This window comes from Tyto alba, unplaced genomic scaffold (assembly GCF_018691265.1).
Source record: "Tyto alba isolate M040663 unplaced genomic scaffold, T.alba_DEE_v4.0 Super-Scaffold_10, whole genome shotgun sequence".
In the NCBI taxonomy this organism is placed as follows: Eukaryota; Metazoa; Chordata; class Aves; order Strigiformes; family Tytonidae; genus Tyto; species Tyto alba.
Window position 1 is genome coordinate 6,797,357 of NW_024881262.1, and position 20,453 is coordinate 6,817,809.

General features: G+C 39.5%; 1 protein-coding gene across 1 annotated transcript in view; it reads left to right on the forward strand.

The window, feature by feature from the left end:
• Positions 1-20,453, forward strand: part of FNDC3B (fibronectin type III domain containing 3B) — a 209,189-nt gene that overhangs the window by 179,964 nt on the left and 8,772 nt on the right. The window contains exons 23-25 of the mRNA XM_042798938.1: positions 1,140-1,352; positions 13,761-13,927; positions 17,174-17,301. Of these exons, the coding sequence (XP_042654872.1) occupies positions 1,140-1,352; positions 13,761-13,927; positions 17,174-17,301 (508 nt within the window). The remainder of the gene's footprint in view (positions 1-1,139; positions 1,353-13,760; positions 13,928-17,173; positions 17,302-20,453) is intronic.

The window sequence follows — 20,453 nt, forward strand, 5'->3', positions numbered from 1 at the left end:
TTCCAAAGTAAATGGCATCTGTCCAGCTATCTGAACTGGGATGAACTATCTAAAAAATATAATTAGTTTGCCCATGCTGTTTTCTTATTTTCACTTTGGTTTTACAAACTTCTGAAACCTTTCAGGCTCATCTGTACCAATGTTTCTATTTACACAGTCCTCAAGACTCTTTCAAAATGCGTATTTCACATCTTTGCTATGTTCTTGTTGTTGTTACCATAGTAAAGGACTACTACTCTTTACTCATTCCTGTAAGCAGATTCTCACTGTGCAAATTATTAAACTAAAGTACAGACAGATAAGAGAAAGTGACAAAGCAGAAGCCGGGAGTCAGTATCTTAAGAAAGACAGAATTTAGAAAACTGCCTCAATCTTATGAATATTTTCAAATTAAAACTTCTATCACTAAGTAGGTGATCTGCTTTTCTCTTCTTCTAAATGTCCTTAATGCAATTCAAATGTCTCAAGAGCTTTTGTGCATCTTGTGAGAGTGACTTCAGTCCAACTCTTATTTGATCTAACAAATAGTTCACTGATGGTTAATATTTCCAGTTTGTCTAAGATGTGTAGAAGGTTTGTGGATTTAACCTTCTCAGCTCTTCCCAATGGAGTTTCATGTGCTTAAATAGTGTGCTTTGTGAGATGCTGCACACACTGAAATAATACTGTTCTTTGGTCTTCAGAGATATTTACTAACATGGAGATGGGTTTCGTGGCACTGACACCAATGCTTTCACTTAATGTTCTCACCTAAATTAGTCCATGACCTTTGTTAGACGACCACAACACACTTCTGCATTTTATTTATTCATATTTACACGCTGCATGTTTTCCAGGCTGCACTTTATCTGTGCCGCTGCCCCTTGTTCATGTGGTTAAAGGGACTGCCATCAGGTTCTGAGATTGCTTACCTAAATCTTCCCCCCTCTGCCTTACTGCATTTCTTGATATCTTCACCGCAGCTCTCACAATATAAACATAATTTTACGATGCAGAGCACTGGTAGCTGGGAGTGGGCACTGTGTTAGTGACAGAGCAGTCAGGTCCAGGAGGTTGTTTAGTTTCTTGAGACTTTTTTTATACCAAGAACCTCGTGAAAGCACTTTATTTAACATCTACCTTCTTGTTGTTCATTTTAGGATCAGGATCCAGGCTGTCAATGAAATTGGAGCTGGACCATTTAGCCACTTTATTAAAGCAAAAACCAGGCCGTTACCACCCTTACCTCCTCGGTTAGAGTGTGCGGCAGCAGGTCCTCAGAGCCTGAAGCTGAAATGGGGAGACAGCAGTTCCAAGCTTCACACTACCGATGATATGGTCTATATCTTACAGATAGAAGACAGAAATAAAAGGTAAGAGATATGAATCGTTTCTTTCTGTTAATGAAAATGAATTCTGGTTCATCATAATGCAGTTGTGAATCACGGTAAGAAAAATGTTATTTTCCTAATTACTTTATACCTACAAATATATACAAAATACTGTTTTAACTGGGATTTTGTGCCTGTAGTCTAACTGAGCAAATTATGTTACAAAGCTGTTAAAGCTGTTATAGAACCACCAAAATCAGTGCTGTACTGTTGAAATTTTAGCAAAACCCTGTCCCCTATTTCAATAAATTACCAAGTTTCATGGTCATAGTGCTTTACCCTTTGGAATAAACAAAACAAAGACATTGCATCCAAAACACTGTGTGTATTAATAAAACAAAAGGTTACAGAATGAGAGGTCTAAGGAAAGCAAAACTGAGCAGAACAAGGTTTTTTGGGCAACATGGTGGTCAGGACTTTACAGCTGAACGTTAAGTAGTCAGTGCTCAGCAGTAAGTATTTTCCCATGCAGACTTTGTATGGGAAGGTTTGATAATGTAGCTCCAAAGTTGTGATGAGATATATTCAATAAAAAAAGGGAAGGAAAGACAGACCATATGTGAGTATTGCCTAACAGTTTGAGCTCTTCAGTGAATAAATTATCATAGAAGGTTCATAATTTACTAAGAAACACTCTCAACTAGTTTAATTAGGTAAAATAACTGACGTATCAAGTAGATAATCCTTAGAGACCTAAAGTACAGATCATAATTTGGTGTAAATTAGCATAATTCCTTTAATTTAAATAGAGCTGTGCTGAGTTTATGCCAGCTGAAGATCTGGCCCAGAAGCTCTAATTGTAAGTAATAAAACCACCATGAATAATGCCTAAATACCTCCCAGTATCTCGACTGTACCGATGCAGAGAGGGTACATGCTCCCCTGTATTAATACTGAGAGGTGTCCAATGAATATAAATGCCCATTTGAAAGTCTGACTGATAAAAACAGTTCCTTTGGAGTGCAGTGATGCTTGGCAGGAGCCCATCACCTGCAGCAGCATGTGATCAAGTCAGCTCTAAAGAAACATCCAGCAGGCTTCTTTTGTTTGCTTTCATGTAGCACTGCAGGTAGGATGGTGAAGAACTGCAAATTGTTTTAAACCTGTTTTTATGTTGGAGAAAATAATAAGTTTCCTTTTAAGACTAAAATACGTTATGTTACCTGGCAGCGGAGAAGGAAAGATTTTTCCCCTTTGCTTTTGCACAAGGCTTTAGCATCTTTTGAACAAACTTTTCCCACTGCAAATGGTCTCTTAAAAGCTGTTAATTAGGAGGAATTTTAACTTGTTGCTCTGCTAGGTTGTCTTAGCTTTAAGTTTGGTTTATTAATCCATGTGAACAGAGAAACTACTCGTCTGCATTGCACTGTCTCCTCTTGCTCAGAGTCCTTGCATGAAATGGCTCCCTTTGGTGGTTGGGATTGTATCAATTAGTTCAGGTAATAGCTGAAATGAGCCATAGCCCTGAGCCCTGGGGTGACGCAGTGGTCCCGGCAGGGGCACAGCAGGGGAGGAGAAGGGCTGCCCTCCCGTCTGTGCCAGGCGCTCTTCCTGAGAACAGTGGGAGCTGGCACGTCTTGGCAATAAGATCTATTTGTTTGTTCCCTATCTGACAGTCCCTTTTTGCTTCCCATTGTGTGGATCGATCACAGTGAGAGATGTTCCTGAAAGGATGTGGCGGAAGTTTTGTACATTCAGGAGAGCTATCATTCCTAATGAGCAGAGAGTGACAGCCCACATATGAATTGGTAGAAAGAGCAGTTAGTTACAGAGGTAGGAGTCCTCTCTTGGACCATTCCCATAAAATGAACCCCCTCATGACTGAGGGGTTACTCAGCCATGTGTATGCTTGTGAAAAATCCTGGAACGCAGGTTTTTTTGAGCAACACTGGCCTCTTTAATTGTGCAGTGTTGTAACGGACTAATGCAGGTAAACTGTGGACATGTAATGGAATAATTAAATGTGAGTCTCTGCTGAAAAATGACACCGAATAAATTATTTAGAAGGATATTTTTGAGCCTTTTGTGGATTGAAAGGGTTGTGGGAAGGTTCCCCTCTTTTAGAAAAGAGATAGCACCTGACTCTGGGGTGAGTCTGTGGCATAAACAAGTATAACTTAGAATTGACCTCTATCATATCCTTAGTCTTTTGGAAGATATTGTTACTTACTGTCTTCTCCTTACATCTGAAGTTACTTTTATCAGCTTTATATTGAAATCCCTCAATTCAGTGTTGCAGTTTTCCCTTCTTTGGTGAATTTGAGCATGCAGTTTGCTTATTGTAATGTTGCTTACTGCTGAGGTTTAAATAGGAGTTAGCTTTAAAATGCCACTGAAACTTTTTTACAAGCAGAAATATAGATGAGCAATTTCTTTTCAAAAAAGAAAATTGTCAGTAAGTCAAATTCTGACCCTGATATCTTTTAATGGCCTTGTTGTAAAGATTCAGCTCCTGTTTTATGCAGTGATAGTCAGCCAGTGCTCTTGAATGTGTCCTTGTCATTAAGATTTGTTTTTAACTTCTCCATGCTGTAATGAGGTATAACAGGCCAGTTGTTGGAGACTAAATGTTTCATTGATTGCAAGACCTGTGAAACAAAATACTTGGAAATCTTCTGACACTGATTAATGTAGGGGCTTGAAAAGGTGTGCACATCAGAAATGTACCTGTTATAGCTCTCATTCGCTCTTCAGTGTGTGACATTTAGGAAGATCAAATTAGCATCTCTTGTCCTTTCAATTATGTGTAGCATTAAGTGGAAATGAAGAAAAATCTGTTTCTAGAAAGCACAGTACATGGGAACGCTAGTTGAGAGTAGTTGACCTTTATGTAAAGAGGGCTATAAAATTTCTTTCTTTTTTAAATAAACTATCAGTTGTGACTTCATTTCCTAACCCTAGTAATGTCAAGAAAATCATGTTAATCAAGTTGCACTGTCTTCCAGAATACTGTGGATTTTTCCTCTACAAGTGAAACATATGAACCTAATTATAGTAATGCTTTTGAATTTTTTCCTGTACTGGTAATTAGTCTTCAGTTGTTCCGACAACTAATTGTACCTCTATGTGTCTCAAAATGCTCACGATATCCAGTCTGAAGGAGGGAATTCACAAGTACATTATTAGCAGGGCATTCGTCAGTTGCTTCTGTTCCTTTTAGGTGAATATGTATTGCAGTTGAGATGAATTCTGTGATTTTTGCATACGCATGAAATCCAAGTAAAAATATATTTTATGGAGATAGAATATATTAAAATATATATATATTCTCCCTTAAAATATAATTATATAATTATTGGTAAGATTGGCTAAGGAGCAACCTAAACATAGTCTTTAAAAATACCATTGAAGTATCATTGACAATTCTTAGTAAATCTGCTTTTATAAGTGAATTGTAAGGGATGGTGTTTACTGGCAGTCTAAACTGTAATAGCTTTTATTATGTTTATTTACTGAATAAATGAGTTATGATCCCATATCACTAGGTAAACGGTAGTAGTATTTCCCTCTTGTATCATATGAAAGATTATTTATGTGGGTATTATACTGTTTTAAAATGCATTGCTAGACTATATGTGCTTACCATTTAAGGAGATACTACTCTTCAATATGAACGAAAAAATGATCACAGAATAGAATTTGTGGAATGATTATATGAATATAATTAATTGGGCACAGTCATTGTGCACACACTGTTTTTCTGGTTAGAATAGGAATGTCCCAGAGACCACAGCCATATATCGATGTAGCTGTGGAAACTTCTAGCAAGCAATAACAGTGGTAACCAAATGACATAATCCCTTGAATTGATTTCTTCTACTTGGAATTTTCCCTTAACTTGAATATTTATTTCAGGAGGCGTCGCCCCTTGCACTCCTCATCCCAGGAGTGCCTGTTACTGTGGTGCAGGCAGCAGAGGACATCGGAGCTGTAAGCTTTGGTAGACTCTCAGCTCCCTTTCAGTAGCTCAGGTTGTCTTTCCTCGCTCCTGCTTGGCAGGCTGTGAACAGCCTGTTGAGCCTGAATATGAACAGGGGAGACATGCAAATTTTTCCCGGTATCCAAGGGAGATGTATTGTCCCATCCGTTCCAGTGCCTGCTAACCCAGATGTTAGTGATGCTCCTGGTAGTGCTGTCTTTTTCAGTTGTGTGGTAAGCTATTTCACTGTTTATAGAAGAGAGAGTTTTATAAGAAAGAGAGAAAAGTATATTGGAAAATATTGGCGTAGATTTTTATAAAGTGAGAGGAACCAAAAAGCACTTGTCAGGAGGTGGTTTCCAAGGAAAATTAAAACATGTTTTGAGCAGTAAACAGTAAAGCCAGTGCGAAGACACAGACGGGTTCATTTTTTCTGCAAAAAGGTTCAGTTTTATGAAGCTCCTGGCTCTTCCAGTGATTCTCCCACCTTTCTGTCATTTTCTCCCAGTGATGCTGGAAACCTTTTTGCCCCAATCATGCTGAAGTTGTATATAGAAGAAAAAACTGTTTTCCCTTCCTTCCAGCACAGTTTTTGTGACGTAGTTACTTCTTAAAGGAGTCTAACAAACAGCAGAGAATGCACAAATGAAATGGAGACTGTTTGTCACAGTGCCCAGTGCAGTTTCCCTGGCTGTAAAAGTGGACTATCATATCTGATGGTTTGGTCTAAGCACCAGTCTTTGCAGAAGGGTTAGAGCCAAGTACAGCGTTCTCTGTGTTAGGAAGTGGTCATATATATGAGCCTTGACATGTATGCCTGCTCTGCATTAACATGAAGGAAGGTGGAATAGAAACACAGAGAGATAAAGTGCTAAACGTGCTGCCTTTGCCTGATGACTAGCATAATCATTATCTGGTTACTGCAAGTTGCAAGCAGTCTAATTAAAAAATTGTTTACACTCATGATTCGATCAAGACAATTTACACCCATTTTAGCAGCAATTACTGATACGTATCAGGTCTACTGGTTTGTGAAATTCTATTAAAATATAAAATTAGATATATTAACATATCCTTGCAAAAACCTGCAGGAAAAATCATTTTCATATTGGATAAAACAATGATGAAAGGAAATTAAGAATGAGCGCCAAGACATATGGCATGCTACAGTTTACTCTGCAAGCCTGGCTAAATAGAAGGTTAACATTCAGAAAAGTCTTTCAGGTGATCTGTCTTTGTTTCATACTGTTGCATTGTGTAGATGAGTATTGCTATTAACAGTAATGACACTTAGATTAAGAGCATTCTGATCAGATACTTGGGGCTTTGCAGTAAATGCTGTGCAAATGAAAAAAGAGGAGGAAGATCAGTTCCAAGTGTAAAAAGCTTAAATTGTTAATGCATTTCATCTCTGTTCCTAGGAACAGGAGTAAACCAACATTGTTAGTAGATATGAGTTAACTGTATGTGCATCGTCTTTTGAGAAGTGAAGTGTGAAAAAACTGTATTAAATGTTTGAGGTGAGGTGTTTCAGCTGTTAGGAATCTAGTGAGTCACAGAATTAGAAGCTATTCCATAAGTATATTCAAAGAATCCCTACTTTGGTGAGAAATTCAGTAGTTAACTACATAGAAACACAGCGGACCAATTTTCTCTTACATTTTCGTCAGTGTACATCTACAAGTACTTCAGACTTCATGGGTGTAACTGAATATTCCAGGCGGCAGATCATAAATAAGAGCAGCATCAAGACCAAAGATTGCCACTGTAATGAAAGCTATTTTCTGCACATTTGTCACAACCTCATAAGAAAAATAATGCCTTAATCAGAGTAGTGACTGTTTAATATCTAAAGTGATAATGGGGTTCAGCTTAGATCAACAGGATCACGTTGGCGAGTTTTCCAAGAGCACATCTTTAGGTTCCAACTTCATTTTGCTGAAGTTGGTAAAGTAGAGACTATTCTTGGCTTCCTTAGTGAGCTTTGTCAAAACAGATTACTGAGACTGTCAATGTCAGTAAATAGTTGTGAACGTGGTGTGCTGAATGAGTTTAATTTTAAGGTTCATAGACACTGGTAGTTGCTGCCATACTAGGAAAGAGTAGATTGTAATACCACACAAGGAAGATAAAAATACATATGACTAAGAGCATTAGTTTGCTACCGCTGAAATGTGTTTTGTTCTCTTTTGGGTTTAGCTTTGTTAAGACCACTCTTGTTTATATCTGCTGTCAATTAGTAACACATTGCCACTGCAAGCCATGGTATTGGTAGCTGCCTGGTAATTTAGTTCTTCATGATTGTATAGTTTCAACTGGCCATTGGATGCTCTCCCTAATTTCTCCCAGATCTTTCATTCAAATGCTGTTACTTTCCATCAAGTTGTGCTCAGTATTGTCTTTCCTGTTTGTTTCTTGGCATCTGATGTGGCTGCACACAAGAATCATCTGTCAGGCACTTTGCTGAGCTGTCCTCCATTCCTTCTGAATGTGCCCAGAAGCTCCTTCCAAAAAAAGTAATTTTTCTTGCTGTGGCAGAGCTTCTGTAGGTTAAGGCATTTCCATTTTCAGTAATTCCAGACATCTGACAAGTGACCATCTGTGGTAAATACAGATTACGTGCTCCAATACAGCAGCAGATGAAAGATGATGCATAGAAACAAGCTAAAAATTGATTTTTGACTAGAAGTACTCATTGTCTAGCCTGCAGATGTCTTAGGTAATTAAGCAAAGAAAACAAAACTTTTCCATCTGACTGCTATCACTTCTCTTCCTGCCTTTTTCCACTGTCCACTTAGTTTTGCTTTTCTAAGCAAAAGAAAGGAAAAATGTCCCCCTTCAGTGGGTCCTGTTATGAGTATTATTATTATGCCTGTAAACAGCAATTATATTGACAGTGCATTGTGGAGGTTGGTTTCTAAACAAATTATGAACAAGCATACATAATAAGCTTTCCAAAAGATATCTTCTAGAAAACAGAGGAGCCAAGGCTTCCCATCTGTTTGGTCTACACCTCATGTTAGGACTGGAAGACAGCATTGGGAGAGGTGGTGGATGCACAAAACCCTTTTGGGAACCCCTGCTTGGGTGTTTGTGTTCCCTCAGCACCTACCTGCAAAAGGAGGATCCAAAGTTGGCTTGGAAAGGTGCTCCAAAGCTGAAAAGATTGAGACAGCCTGGTACTGGCTCTGGGAGCCCTGATGGATGTGGGGATGGAGGATGCTGCAGATGTCAAGCTTTTCTCTTTGAGCCTAACATTTTAAAGTACAGTAGAAATTTTAAAAATTGTATGTTGACTTTACTCTGTATCTCTGAATTAGATGTTTTTGTTTTGAAGCTTCGCTTTCCTTGGTGCCACCTTGTAATGTAGAGATCTGCTGGTGGGCAAAGAAAATCACATAAATCAGTGAGTGTTTGATAATGTTCTTCAAACACAATAGAGGAATAGTCTAAGAAAGTAGGTGGAGGCTGTAATGGTGCAGATAATAGGGATGCTGCATGGGGGGCTATAATTGTGCAGATAACAGGGATAATAATATTAAAAGAGATGTAGGTTTGTGAAATTCATGTACTTTAGTTTCTAATTATGCAGTTGCCCATGTATGCTGAAATGAAGCCTCAGGTCGCCAGGTCACACCAGTGCTGTATTAATGATTTCTCTCCAGCCAGAGCTGCGGCAGATGACCATGTTGTTCTGGGAGGCAGTAACAGAATCGTTCAGAGGGCTATATCAGCCTTTGTACCTTGGCTCAAGATTGCTGTCTGTCTTAGTGCTGTACGGTAGATTTTCTTTCAAATTAAATTGTTCTAAGGATAAATGGGCTACTAAAATATAAACAAAACCCAAGAGTTTGAAAGGGAACCTGCTGATTAAAATGTGCTGGGAACTAATGCACGGAGGTAGAGTGAGTACATTCATATTCCTCTGCTCGACTGGAAGTGGCTAAAGTGGAGGAAACAAAATAGCTGCAACATGTAAAACATTTCCAAGAAGATCTTCACTGAGAATGAAAAGGTATTGATGAAAAACTAACAGCAGTGGTGTCTCCCAAACAATTGTTCTAGGACATTGTGTTCTCTCTTCTCCATTATGTGTAGGTAAATGAATAATCCGTGACCAACATGAGAATGTCTGGGAAGGGGTGAATTGGGATTGCTCAAGTGAGATGAGGGGGAAGTAGCCTCTGGGGACTGTCTTCATCCCTGGAGAAAGTTGCTTTCTTTTCAGTTTCTGCTGTTAATTTAGTGGAGAGGAGAGGCAACACTGCAACATGTTAAATTTGAATAATACAGTTTTACTTGTGGATGGTTCAAACTTTAAAAAAAAATAATGCAACTGTATCAAGAATGCCATTAACATACAGAGGTAGTCTTTTTTTTTCAAAGACAGGGTATCAGTTTAAGGTGTGTAGCCTATTGTCTTTCAAATTCAACTGGGAAAACCTCTGAAAATCAAAAATTTTTTGGTACTTAGCACGCTTCAGGGATTTACGTGAAAGCAGGTAGAGATTAGAAAATGAATGCATCTTGGCTGAGACACACTTGAGCATGGTTTCTGTTTTGTTTTTGTCTGTCTTGGAAGGGAAGAATGATGAAGAAAATATGAAATCAAAGTGTAAACACTTAGATTTCTATAAGTGTGTTCCTACATAGGAACAGGAGCACTTTGGGCTTGTTTACACCACTTGTGTCCTCATTCTTTCCTTACAGTTTTACCAATACAGCTGTTTTAATGTAACATTGGACTAGCTAGAAAACTAAACAGTGTAAGCCTATCCTACCTAGAAAGATCTTTAACCTTTATCAGTTCTCAAAGCCAGTTCACCTTCTAGCACCATAAACGTTTGTACTGTAGGAGCAGCATGGGGCTGGGGACAGGCAGCTCGGTGGGGTTGGGGCAGGCCTCGCTGCCACACCTCCGACGGGACCTTCGCTGCTACTGTCAGCGTATTACTGTTTGAGTTCAATTTCACTAAAGTTAGTTTAAACTTTTTCAACACAGCAGCTAAAACATATCCATTTCGGTTGAAGGGACAAGTGGCAGTTTGTCAAGCTGCAGTATTTCAGTCCTGTTCAACACGGGCCCATCCCTCAGCTCCAGCCCAGCCACGCAGGGAGGGACGGAGGGGGCTCCGCTGAGCGGGGCACCTGCCTCCTCTACAAGTTTCTCAGCTCCCAGTTGCACTGATGTGCAAGCTGTGTTGCTGCCCTGTGGCGACTAGGACTTGTGGCTTCTCTCATTCAGTCTCAGAATGACGTAAAGCTCTGTTAAGTAAGTGAAGTGGTATGCAGAAAAAAATCCATCCACCTGCCCCCCAGTGTAGTTCAGCTATCACCCTGAAAGGCCAGAAAGCTTTTTGATGGCTGTGCTTTGTTAACAGCCATCCTTATGGCATTCCACAGCATCTGAGAAGGAGAATTCATTGTCCGTGTTCAGACGGAGTACTGAGTAGAGGCTGGAAGAAGGTGAGAGGATGATGGAGAACATGGGAGCTTTTCCATACACAGATAATTCAACTTTTAAATTCATAAGAGATCAAGTCCTTGCAAACAAGCTCAAAGCTGACTTGTTCTTAAGAAAGTGTACGGAACAGGGCCTAGACACAGTGAACAATATCAGGCTTGGCAAGAAAGCAAAACTATATAGAACTCACATTTAAATGTGCTTTTTTAAATCAGGTTTAAATCTAAATCTTCAGATTTAAGAAATGAACTTGCAATAATAAGAACAAATTATCTTACTTCAGACAATTTTTTAATGTATGCAGACATCACAGTAGCACTGTGCAATCACACTGATTGATTCAACTTTAAGTTCATTGTGGTCCTTCAGTCAGGGAGGCTGAAAAAGGATTGCAGGATATATTGTTCCAAGACTATAGCCATCTACATCAAATAACTACACTGTTTTTAAAAATAACAGAAATAATTCTGTAGGAGTATAAAGTACCTACTTTAGACATGAGGAAAATACTACATTATTATCAAGAAATCACTAGTATTTTGAAGTTAAAATGTTTCATCTTCATTATGTTCCTTACATCATGATCTGCATCTTCAAACACAATTACAAAGCATTATTGTCATAGGAAAGCCTAACAGCAATTGAATTTGATTGCCTTAGTAAATCAGCCTTTCTTCTTACAAAATTGGAAGCCCTCTTTCTTCAAAGCTGGTAGAACTTCATAGGTTTCAGTGTGCATCCATTACAGTCTTGTGTACTGAACATGGATGCAAGCTTTTCCATAATGGTTTTTGCTTTCATTACAGATGTTTTTGAGATAGAAAAGTAAAAAGAGGTGGAGATGGAAACTGGATGGCAGTATTAGTTCAGTTCACATATGACAGGAGGAACTCAAGTGTTTTGCCAGATCACTTTTTCAGTGTTACGAAACCTTAGTCATATTCAAAAGGTGAAAGTGTAATTTCAGGACTAAGTCCTCAGTATTCACTAATAGAGGTACATCTAGCAACTGTATGATAAGCCCAAACTAGGGATGGGTGTGCTTGTCTGTTAGCTAGTAAGGTATATTTATCCTCCCTTGCTTACCTAGCTCCAGGGATGCTTACAAAGAGGTCATTAGTCTAAAATACTGCATTGCATCTTTTTTGCTATCTGTTGCCTTTGGATCAGTCAGAGACTGCACTTCTGTGAGTACTGCAGTGGTTTCTGAGCCAGCTGCCTGATTGAGCTACAAGAAGTTGAGAGGGAGACTTGTCTCTTCAGTTTTAATGCTGTCCTAAATACCTGTGCTTTGTTCATCACACAGTGAATCCCAAGAAATTTTATTCCATGAGAACAGTTCTGTGGCAGTCTTTTGAAACGTTCCATAGCTACTTATGTGAGCCTCAAAAATGTGGGATAGTAGGCAGTCCTTAAAACTGTATAAGCATAGGGTTGAAAAAAAAACATTCTTCTTTGGAAATTGGCTCTAAAACCTCCTCTTAAAACCTTGTAGGCATAGATCTTTGATTTCCAATCAAGGTGAGGGGCTCACTAAAACTCGGTGGCAGTAGTAAGTCGCATTAGTCCTCAGGGTACATTTTCAGCAATTTAAATTACCTGAACATTTCTTTTTATTACAGATGATTCTTGATCTCTCTGTACTTCCGTGGATTTCAATAATAATGTAATATGAATTGATTTCTGTCCCTGAGAGCTAATGACAGACCCGGTTTCTTTGAAATGCTCAAATTGGTTATACTGTGTATCTTGCTCAAAGCCGAAGGATAAAGCTAGCACCTACATAGAGAGGTCAAAAACAAATCTCTTGGTTGGCTTGCTGGTGATTTAAAACCCGCTGAAATGTTTAAGATATTTGAATAAGTGTACTAAATCATCAAATAAACTATGTGATCCTACGCAGTGAATTTTATGTTCTCCGGATTCAGGGCTACTACAAGTAAGACGTTGTTCCCCAGCGGAGGCTAAGCAGATGGATTCAGGATGCTGGGTGCTTCCTCTTTATTTACCCTCATCCCCATTCTGCTCAGCACGCTGGGAGTCAGGATCTCAGTTAGAAGTTGCTGTCTAACATATTACTGTTACTGAAAAGCATTTATCTGAGCAGACCAATTGAAAATAGAAGTCCAATTTTCTCTAGCAACCGTAGGGTTTTTTGGTTTGATTTGTTTTTTTAAGATTAAATGACGTTGATTTTGTTCTGCATTACACTGTTGGACAAGTTTGCGTGTGCTGATGTTTGGTCTTGTCAACAGAAGTATTTTGGAAGTCACTTCCTTAGTGTCGTGCCCTTTTTCTTCTTCTCAGCCTGCTCTTCAGCAGAGCTGTCAGTACGGGCGTCCCTCAGATCTCCGGAGCTGGCATCTTCTCCCATCCTCCATAACCCCCTCGCTTCCCCTGTGCCTTTTCACTCAGACATGTGTTCTCCGAATCTGTTTCTGTCTCTGCTGTTTGTCTGTCTTCAGTCAGTGAACTCTTCAAAACTGAGAAGTGTGTAATATATTACACATTTACTATGCAATCCATGTATTCTGTTTTAAATAGAGTTGCTCTGTCTTAAGATGGCACAGATGAATGTAAGATGTGGTCTTAATGTGCAAATAAAGTCTAAATCAAGCAATAAAAGATTCAAAGTGTTAATCTTGTTTTAAACATACTTTTAAACCAGCAGTGCAAGTGGTGTATTGTAGCAGAACACAGGTTGAATCCATTTTGATTACTAGGTAGTAGGAGATGCATCGGCAGATGTTTTTCTTCAAAATTCACGTAATCATTTTGCAAGGTGAGTACTAGTTGCAAAAGGGGCAGTGAGCTTCTGCTTTCCCTAAACTACTAATCATTGCGAGTGTATTAATAACATGCCTTTTTTATACTTGCCTTTAATAGCTCTGCAAAGCACATTCTGCCAGTTTTCACAATGTGGATACCTTGTGCTGATATATGTAATAGCCAGAAATGTCAGTGCCATTCCAGTGTAATTATATGTACTCATTTCTGTTGTTTCCAGGTTTATTCCGATTTATAGGGGACCAAGTCATACGTACAAGATACAAAGGCTGACAGAATCTACTTGTTACTCGTTCAGAATACAGGCAGTCAATGATGCTGGGGAGGGACCTTTCTCAGAAATATGTACCTTCTGCACAACTAAGTCAGTCCCACCTGCAATCAAAGGTATGTAATAGATTTTTCGTCTATGCACACATAATCAACATGTAATCATTTAAGTAATTGGTAAGTAGGCAGTGAGTTTTTAAGGGTTAACATAAGCATGCAGTAACATATGTGGAAAATCAGTTTGTGTTTGTATATTTCTGTGAATTGTGAGGTTACATTATGGTGGGAAGCTAAATTATCACCCTAAAAAATCGTGTAAACATGTTATACCAACCACTGTTGTTATACATAAACGGTTAAAATGCTCCTGCTAACAATAGTGTTTACCAGGGAATTGGTCTGGATTACCTCAGCACTTCTATAAGGGATGTAACAGCTGCAGTATATGTGTGTACATACCAACTTAAGCATTAGTAAAGTTAAACGTTGTTTTGTTGTGAAGGTGATGTTCAGCATAGAACTTCAGAGTTTATTTTTCCTTTAATGTATAAAATTAATTACAATATTTCACGTACATTAGATTTATAACTCCCTTAGCATGTGTTCCACTAGAAGAACAAAAGGCCTATTTAAATGAAGTTTTATAATGAAACATCTTCTGCTGTGTGTAAATTTTGGCCTAAGTAACTTTGCTTCTTCTTTCCAAGGAGAATGATTACAAAAGCAGCAGATTCACTGTGTCGGCTGCCACATAAACTGAGCTGAAATCAGGTGCACCCTTTTTTCCAGGGTGCTCCTTTGTCAAGCACTACTGTTTACTGTGAGAAACAGCAACTGGTACTTTGTCAGAGAGGTTTTATTTGCTCCGCTGTATTTAAAATCTGGCTTTGGTGATTTTGACACCATTTGTAATGAAAGATTGAGAGAGGGGAGAACACTTCAGGGGTATAATTTCCCTGGTGCCTAGGTTAGCTGCTCTGAATCACCCCAGGAAGAGCAACACCCTTGAGCACAGAGAGAACGTTGTGAGACTGGCTTCACGAAGCTAAAATCCGCGTATGTGAGAATCCCACCTTCGTTTCTACCAGGATATCCCCTGGGTTTTGTCATTTGCGTCAGTGCTGCTTCTGGAAGAAGATACCTGTATGTGCTTTGATGTAAAGTTTGAGGGTGAATATACTTATCCAACAGCGGATTATCCTGATTCACTCTGTCGGGCAGCTGTGAGATGTGCTACAAGCAGAGCGAACCAGGCTGGCGCGGGTGCCGGTGTCGGGGAGCGGTGCTTCACGGCGTTGGCATCTGCACCTTGTCGCAGTGCCTGGGCACACCTGCGTGCCACTCGTGGGTGCCAAGGCCCTGCTGCTGTCACTTCTCTTAGCTGAACTAAGTGGATAAAACTGGCACAGGGATGCCGGCACGCACTGTATTCACATTTTCATTTTGTTGGATAGGAATCCGTTCTATGAAAATCGGGTCCCACCTAGGTTTTCGGTTTGAACTCCTTGCCTGCCTATTTAGTTCCTGTTAACTGTGACTCATAGCCTCAACTGAATATCAAGCAGTTAAGATATGGTGCAGATACCAGGTTGTGTGTGGGCTGGGACTGCAGGTACATGACAAAACACTGGCTGTAACAGAGAAAAGAGCGCAACAAAAACTGCTTTAGTGAACACTGCCATGGGGAGGTAATGCTATAGGGAAAAGAGATCTGTTGAGGCAAAATGGTGGTTTTGATTCCCTTCAGTGTGTGGAACAATATGAAGGAATGTATGTGATAAACTTAGTAGTTTCTCATGTATTATAAGCACATGTTTATTCTCCTATAGAGTATCCTAATTACTCACTTAGTGATGCCAACCCTAAAATAGTACTATAAGTGTCAGACAAAAATCTATATGTATTGGGGTGAGGGATGGAAGGAGGGGGGAAAACAATTGGGACTGTTGTTGTCAGCTGCGATGAAGGCGTCTATTATCAGCCTCTCAACACTGGCAGATGTGCAGAGAGAAGCGATGGATATTGATTACATTTGGGTCCGCGTATGATTCACGTGTTCCTCTTGGGTGGTAGCAAATTAGTCTAAAATTCATGTAATGTATGCAGCAGCAGCAGCATTTGTTTCTTTGTTAGACTCTCCTGTTGTCTGTTTTCGTAGGGCTGGGAATCTAGATTACCTTTAACAAGCTCATGTCCTTGCACGTGCACATATTAACCACTTGGTAAAGTGTTCAGCATCAGTGTTTCTTCCAGTTTCATTTTTTTGGTCATGTGCTTGCTTGCTCTGCCTGATCCAAGAGGTTGGTGGACCCTGGATGCTGTCGCAGTTGTTTTGATGCCTTCCAGTGGCAGATGCTTAGTTGTACATACAAACACGCTGCTGCCGTGAGCACTCTGCTCGGCTCACCTGCACGCTTGCCGTCGGGCATCGTACAGCACCTTCTGGCTTTCAGATGGTGAAAGATCCTCTCCCAAGGATGGCAGCATTGTAACAGCTGACAAATTGAATTTCTCTGGAGTTCTAGTGAAAGCACTAGTCTAAGCCTGGCTAGAAATAGCAGGTCTGATCATCTGAATGTCAGGCTCAGGATTAGATACAACTCCAAGTCTTTAAAATTATGGTGGTACTTTTGCTTCCCAGGCTAGACTTAATCTCTAATACAGAAGATTATTTAGCTTCCCTTCTCACATTCCTTCTCCTATTTTCCCCTGAATGAAATGTTCGATATTATTCCTCTCTTTCAATTGCGTGTAGCATGGGAGGAATACACGGGCGTCTCCACTGGCACAGGTGTTTGCTCAGAACTTCACAAAATTGCTTCTTTCATTAATGCCAGTGTAATCCATGCGTTGGCTTCTGCTTTGAAAAAATCAGTGCACAGCATTGCAATTGAATTTTAGAAGTTCAAAGTTTTCTATCGCATCCACTCCACCTTTCTAGCAGCTCACACAGCTCACAGATGAGAGATGCTCTAATAGCCTACTGTCCTTCTGCAGAAGTGATCTGGGTCTTACAGTGAATGTCTTAGGAGCTTGTTAATCAGCTCTAATTTTCACCCAATTTTCCATGGATAGTGTTTTTTACTGTTTAATACCACAAGATTCCAGCTTAAATCAGGCAAGACTATCCTGAAACAAATGAGACTTTTAAGTAAATTAAGTTTTACTTCTTTCCTGCAGTGGTATGGCAATTTGATTTTTTTGGGCCATATAAATACAGTACAGTTTATGTGCTACTAACCCCTGTGATCTCCCAAAGTTCTCTTTTTAAAATGTTCTCATATGTATTACAGTGCATGTAAAATGATTAAGATTTCAATGCAGTCTTTATATTAAATGTTAGTGCGCTTCATTTTATTGTAGCCCCTCGAGTGACACAGTTGGGAGGAAACGCCTGTGAAATTACCTGGGAAATGGTCCCACCTATGAAGGGAGATCCTGTTGGTTATGTTCTACAGGTTCTGGTTGGAAGAGAATCTGAATACAAGCAGGTAGGAAAACGTTCTCGTTTTAATATTGCTAAATTGATGACATAATGGAAATGTTTTTGAACATTCGCCGTGCTGCTTCTTTCTACTGTATTGAATTACACCCTATGGTGATGTGTCAAGTGAATTTTGGTAAAGACTGAGTCAAAATTAAGGGCTGTAATAGGTTGTTTGCTCCCCCAGGGGAGTATATAGAACATCATTATCTTATTGGAGTCATTTACACTCTCTCCATAGTTAATCACTATTTCTGACTAAACTAGCCTTTGAAAAGTTACAGTTCTGTCCACCTGTGCTTTCTCCTGCACTGCTAGTGCTAACTGTTGTCTGAAGATGAGACGATGAACTGGTAGATTATCTTCCTCATTCACTAAGCCAATATCGAGACCCTCCATCAAAGATTTCAGTCCAGTACACAACTTTTAACTGGTTTGTTCAACCATCTCATTCCTGCCTCATGTTTCGATGCATGGGAGTGTAACTGCTGTATACCAGCTGCCCCACGGAAAACTGTGTCCTTTCTTGCACTGTGGAAACGAAGTGAATGAAGTATGTGTGATCCTTCTTTCCTTGTCTGTCTTGATTAGAGGTCACAAGCGGACATTTCCCCAGAGCACCTGAAATGGGGACAACTCATTCACAGCTAGATCTTTTATTTCATCTATCACGCCTCGGACTGTGTGGTTTACAGGGCACTTCATCTGTGCCCTGTCTTCTCCCTGCCCTTTCTTCCATTGTCATACAGATTCCAAATAAGTTCAAATTAGAGAATGAGATATGTTTAGGTTTAAATTAAACTCATAAAAATATGAATAAGGTAGTACATTCTTTGCAACTGTGTCTGTTCCTCTTCAGTCTATTTTTGAGTGTTACTGTGAATTAATGAATTATTGAAAATAACATAAATAAATACAAGACAATTCATGTGGGTGCTAAAGATTCAGAAGCCTAACTGTTGTTTCTATCAGGAGACATTTTTGGTGCTGGTATAGGTAATAAAGCCTCTCTGTACTGCGTTGGCTTCATGGTGTCAGTGGTAAGTGAATAAGTGGACCCATTTTGCTGTTGCCTGATTTACAAAGTAGCCTTGATGTATAACCTCCACATGCAGCTTTAGTAAGCGTAGCTTCAGTGCTTACCATGTTCTGGATTTCCTTGGGGAGAACTGGGCATGGCTTCATGTTCCTTTCAACTATGTGATGACTTAATCTTCACAGTCAAGAAATTTTGGTATGAGGAAAAACAGCAGTAAAGGAAATAAAGTGTACTTCCAGGGTCTGATGGGGAAGGTCTTCATGAAGCATGACCCTGCTGAAGGCTATTTCGCTTGAGTTTTCACCAGCAACTCACTAGAAGCAGCTCTTGGCTGGGATGCTCAAAGCTGACCCTGTGACTTCTGTATTTGGGCTGGCTGGAAACCAGCCATGGAAAAAAGAGGCAGTTCCACTGTTTCACCTTCTCAGAAATCAGTTTCACCCGTCAGAATAATTTTATCTTCATCATGAATGTAGGTGTTGTCTCAGCACTGGGGCACATCCCTGATTTACTGTCCATTAGCTGAGCTGCAGTAGCTACGTGCTTCTTGGCTCCTAGTATGTGAATGGGAGATAAAAAATATAAGCATCTTTCAGTGATCTTTCTGGTTGATGCATTTCACTTTACCATTGCTGTGGCATACGTGTGATCTCTTGCTACTATTTAGCTGAAAAGTGATGCTGCTGATACATTAATTATGTTTGAAGTTCAAGTCCTAAATTTACTTTTAAATCTGTTTTGTTCCCTGCAAGCGACATGCATATTTTGCATGTGTATCTCAAGCGGCATATTATAAGAGTTTTGCAAATTGTTTTGAAGGGCTACACAAATGAAAAATACTGTAGATTTTCAGGATATTAAATATACCCATGAGAGAACAGTGTCTTAAGTGACTGGAGCTTCTATAGCAGTCAGTCACCAGTGCATTTTTCAAGATCCAGGGATAGTATAGCTGGATGAGAAGGAGATAAACAACTGCCTGAAGTAATTTTTTATGTCCCACTGGCATGGAAATAAATGCAACAGATAGCTATTTCAAGCTATTTAGGGGCTGTGCAGGACTTCATATTACATGTCGGTTCGCTCATACTCAGGCGCTTTCCCCTTCACTCACCTTCCAGGACACAGTTGTCTGTTCTGCGACATAAAAATCATAGAATGTTTCAAAATGGAAGGGACCCATAAGGATGACATGTTTTATACCAGCCCCGATGCAGATGAGTTTCACAGGCTAAAAAAACACTTTTAAAATCACCTTAAAATTGAAACTTTTCAACTAAGAAACATATAAAACTGTTTCTCTTTTACAAGGCTGTAAACCTTTTAATAATCAGATCACTTTCTTTGCAGAAATTTGAAGGCAACTATTTAAGACAAGGCATTAAACAGTTTTAACTAGGAGGACGTGTTACTGACTCATGGAGCCATGGCTCTGTGTCTACTCCCTGTTGATTTACTTCAGATGAATACAGCTGATAGGTGGCCAAAACCAATTTTCTCATCTTAAAGCCCTCATCCTTGCTTTCAGTGTTTAAATGAGTAAAGCTTATAAGTTCATGTGCTGGTGTATCCTGGAGCAGAACTAACCAATTAAAGGGTAAAGCATTTACGAAGCATTATCATCTGTAGAAGTGACTGTGCATGGCAGAAATCAAGGAGATGATGCATGTCAATCTATTTTTTTTGTGTAGGGAATGGGAGAATGTTTGATATATGTCTGTGTTTCTCCCCCAGGAAATTTTACAAAGATATTCTGACAAACTTATTAGGATGGTGACAATAGGACTTCTGTGATACTGGCTTAGCATTCATACTCTGTTAGGTTTTTTAAAATGGTGTGATGGTGTTTTATTGACAAGAATGTCATATACTTTACATTGTAGATTTTTAGTCTTTTCACCCAAATAAAAGCTTGAAAAAGGAAGATCCCACCATCATGAAAACTGAGTTAGAACTTCTTAACAATGATTGTGTTTGAGTTTTCAAAACACAGCTATATCCTGTGACTATTTGGGAAACAGTTGCGCACATGGAGTGGCGTGGTGTTGAGCACAGAGTCTTCCTAGGCGATAAGAAAGCTCACAGAAATCCTTACTCAGGCAGCGCAAATGTGACACTCC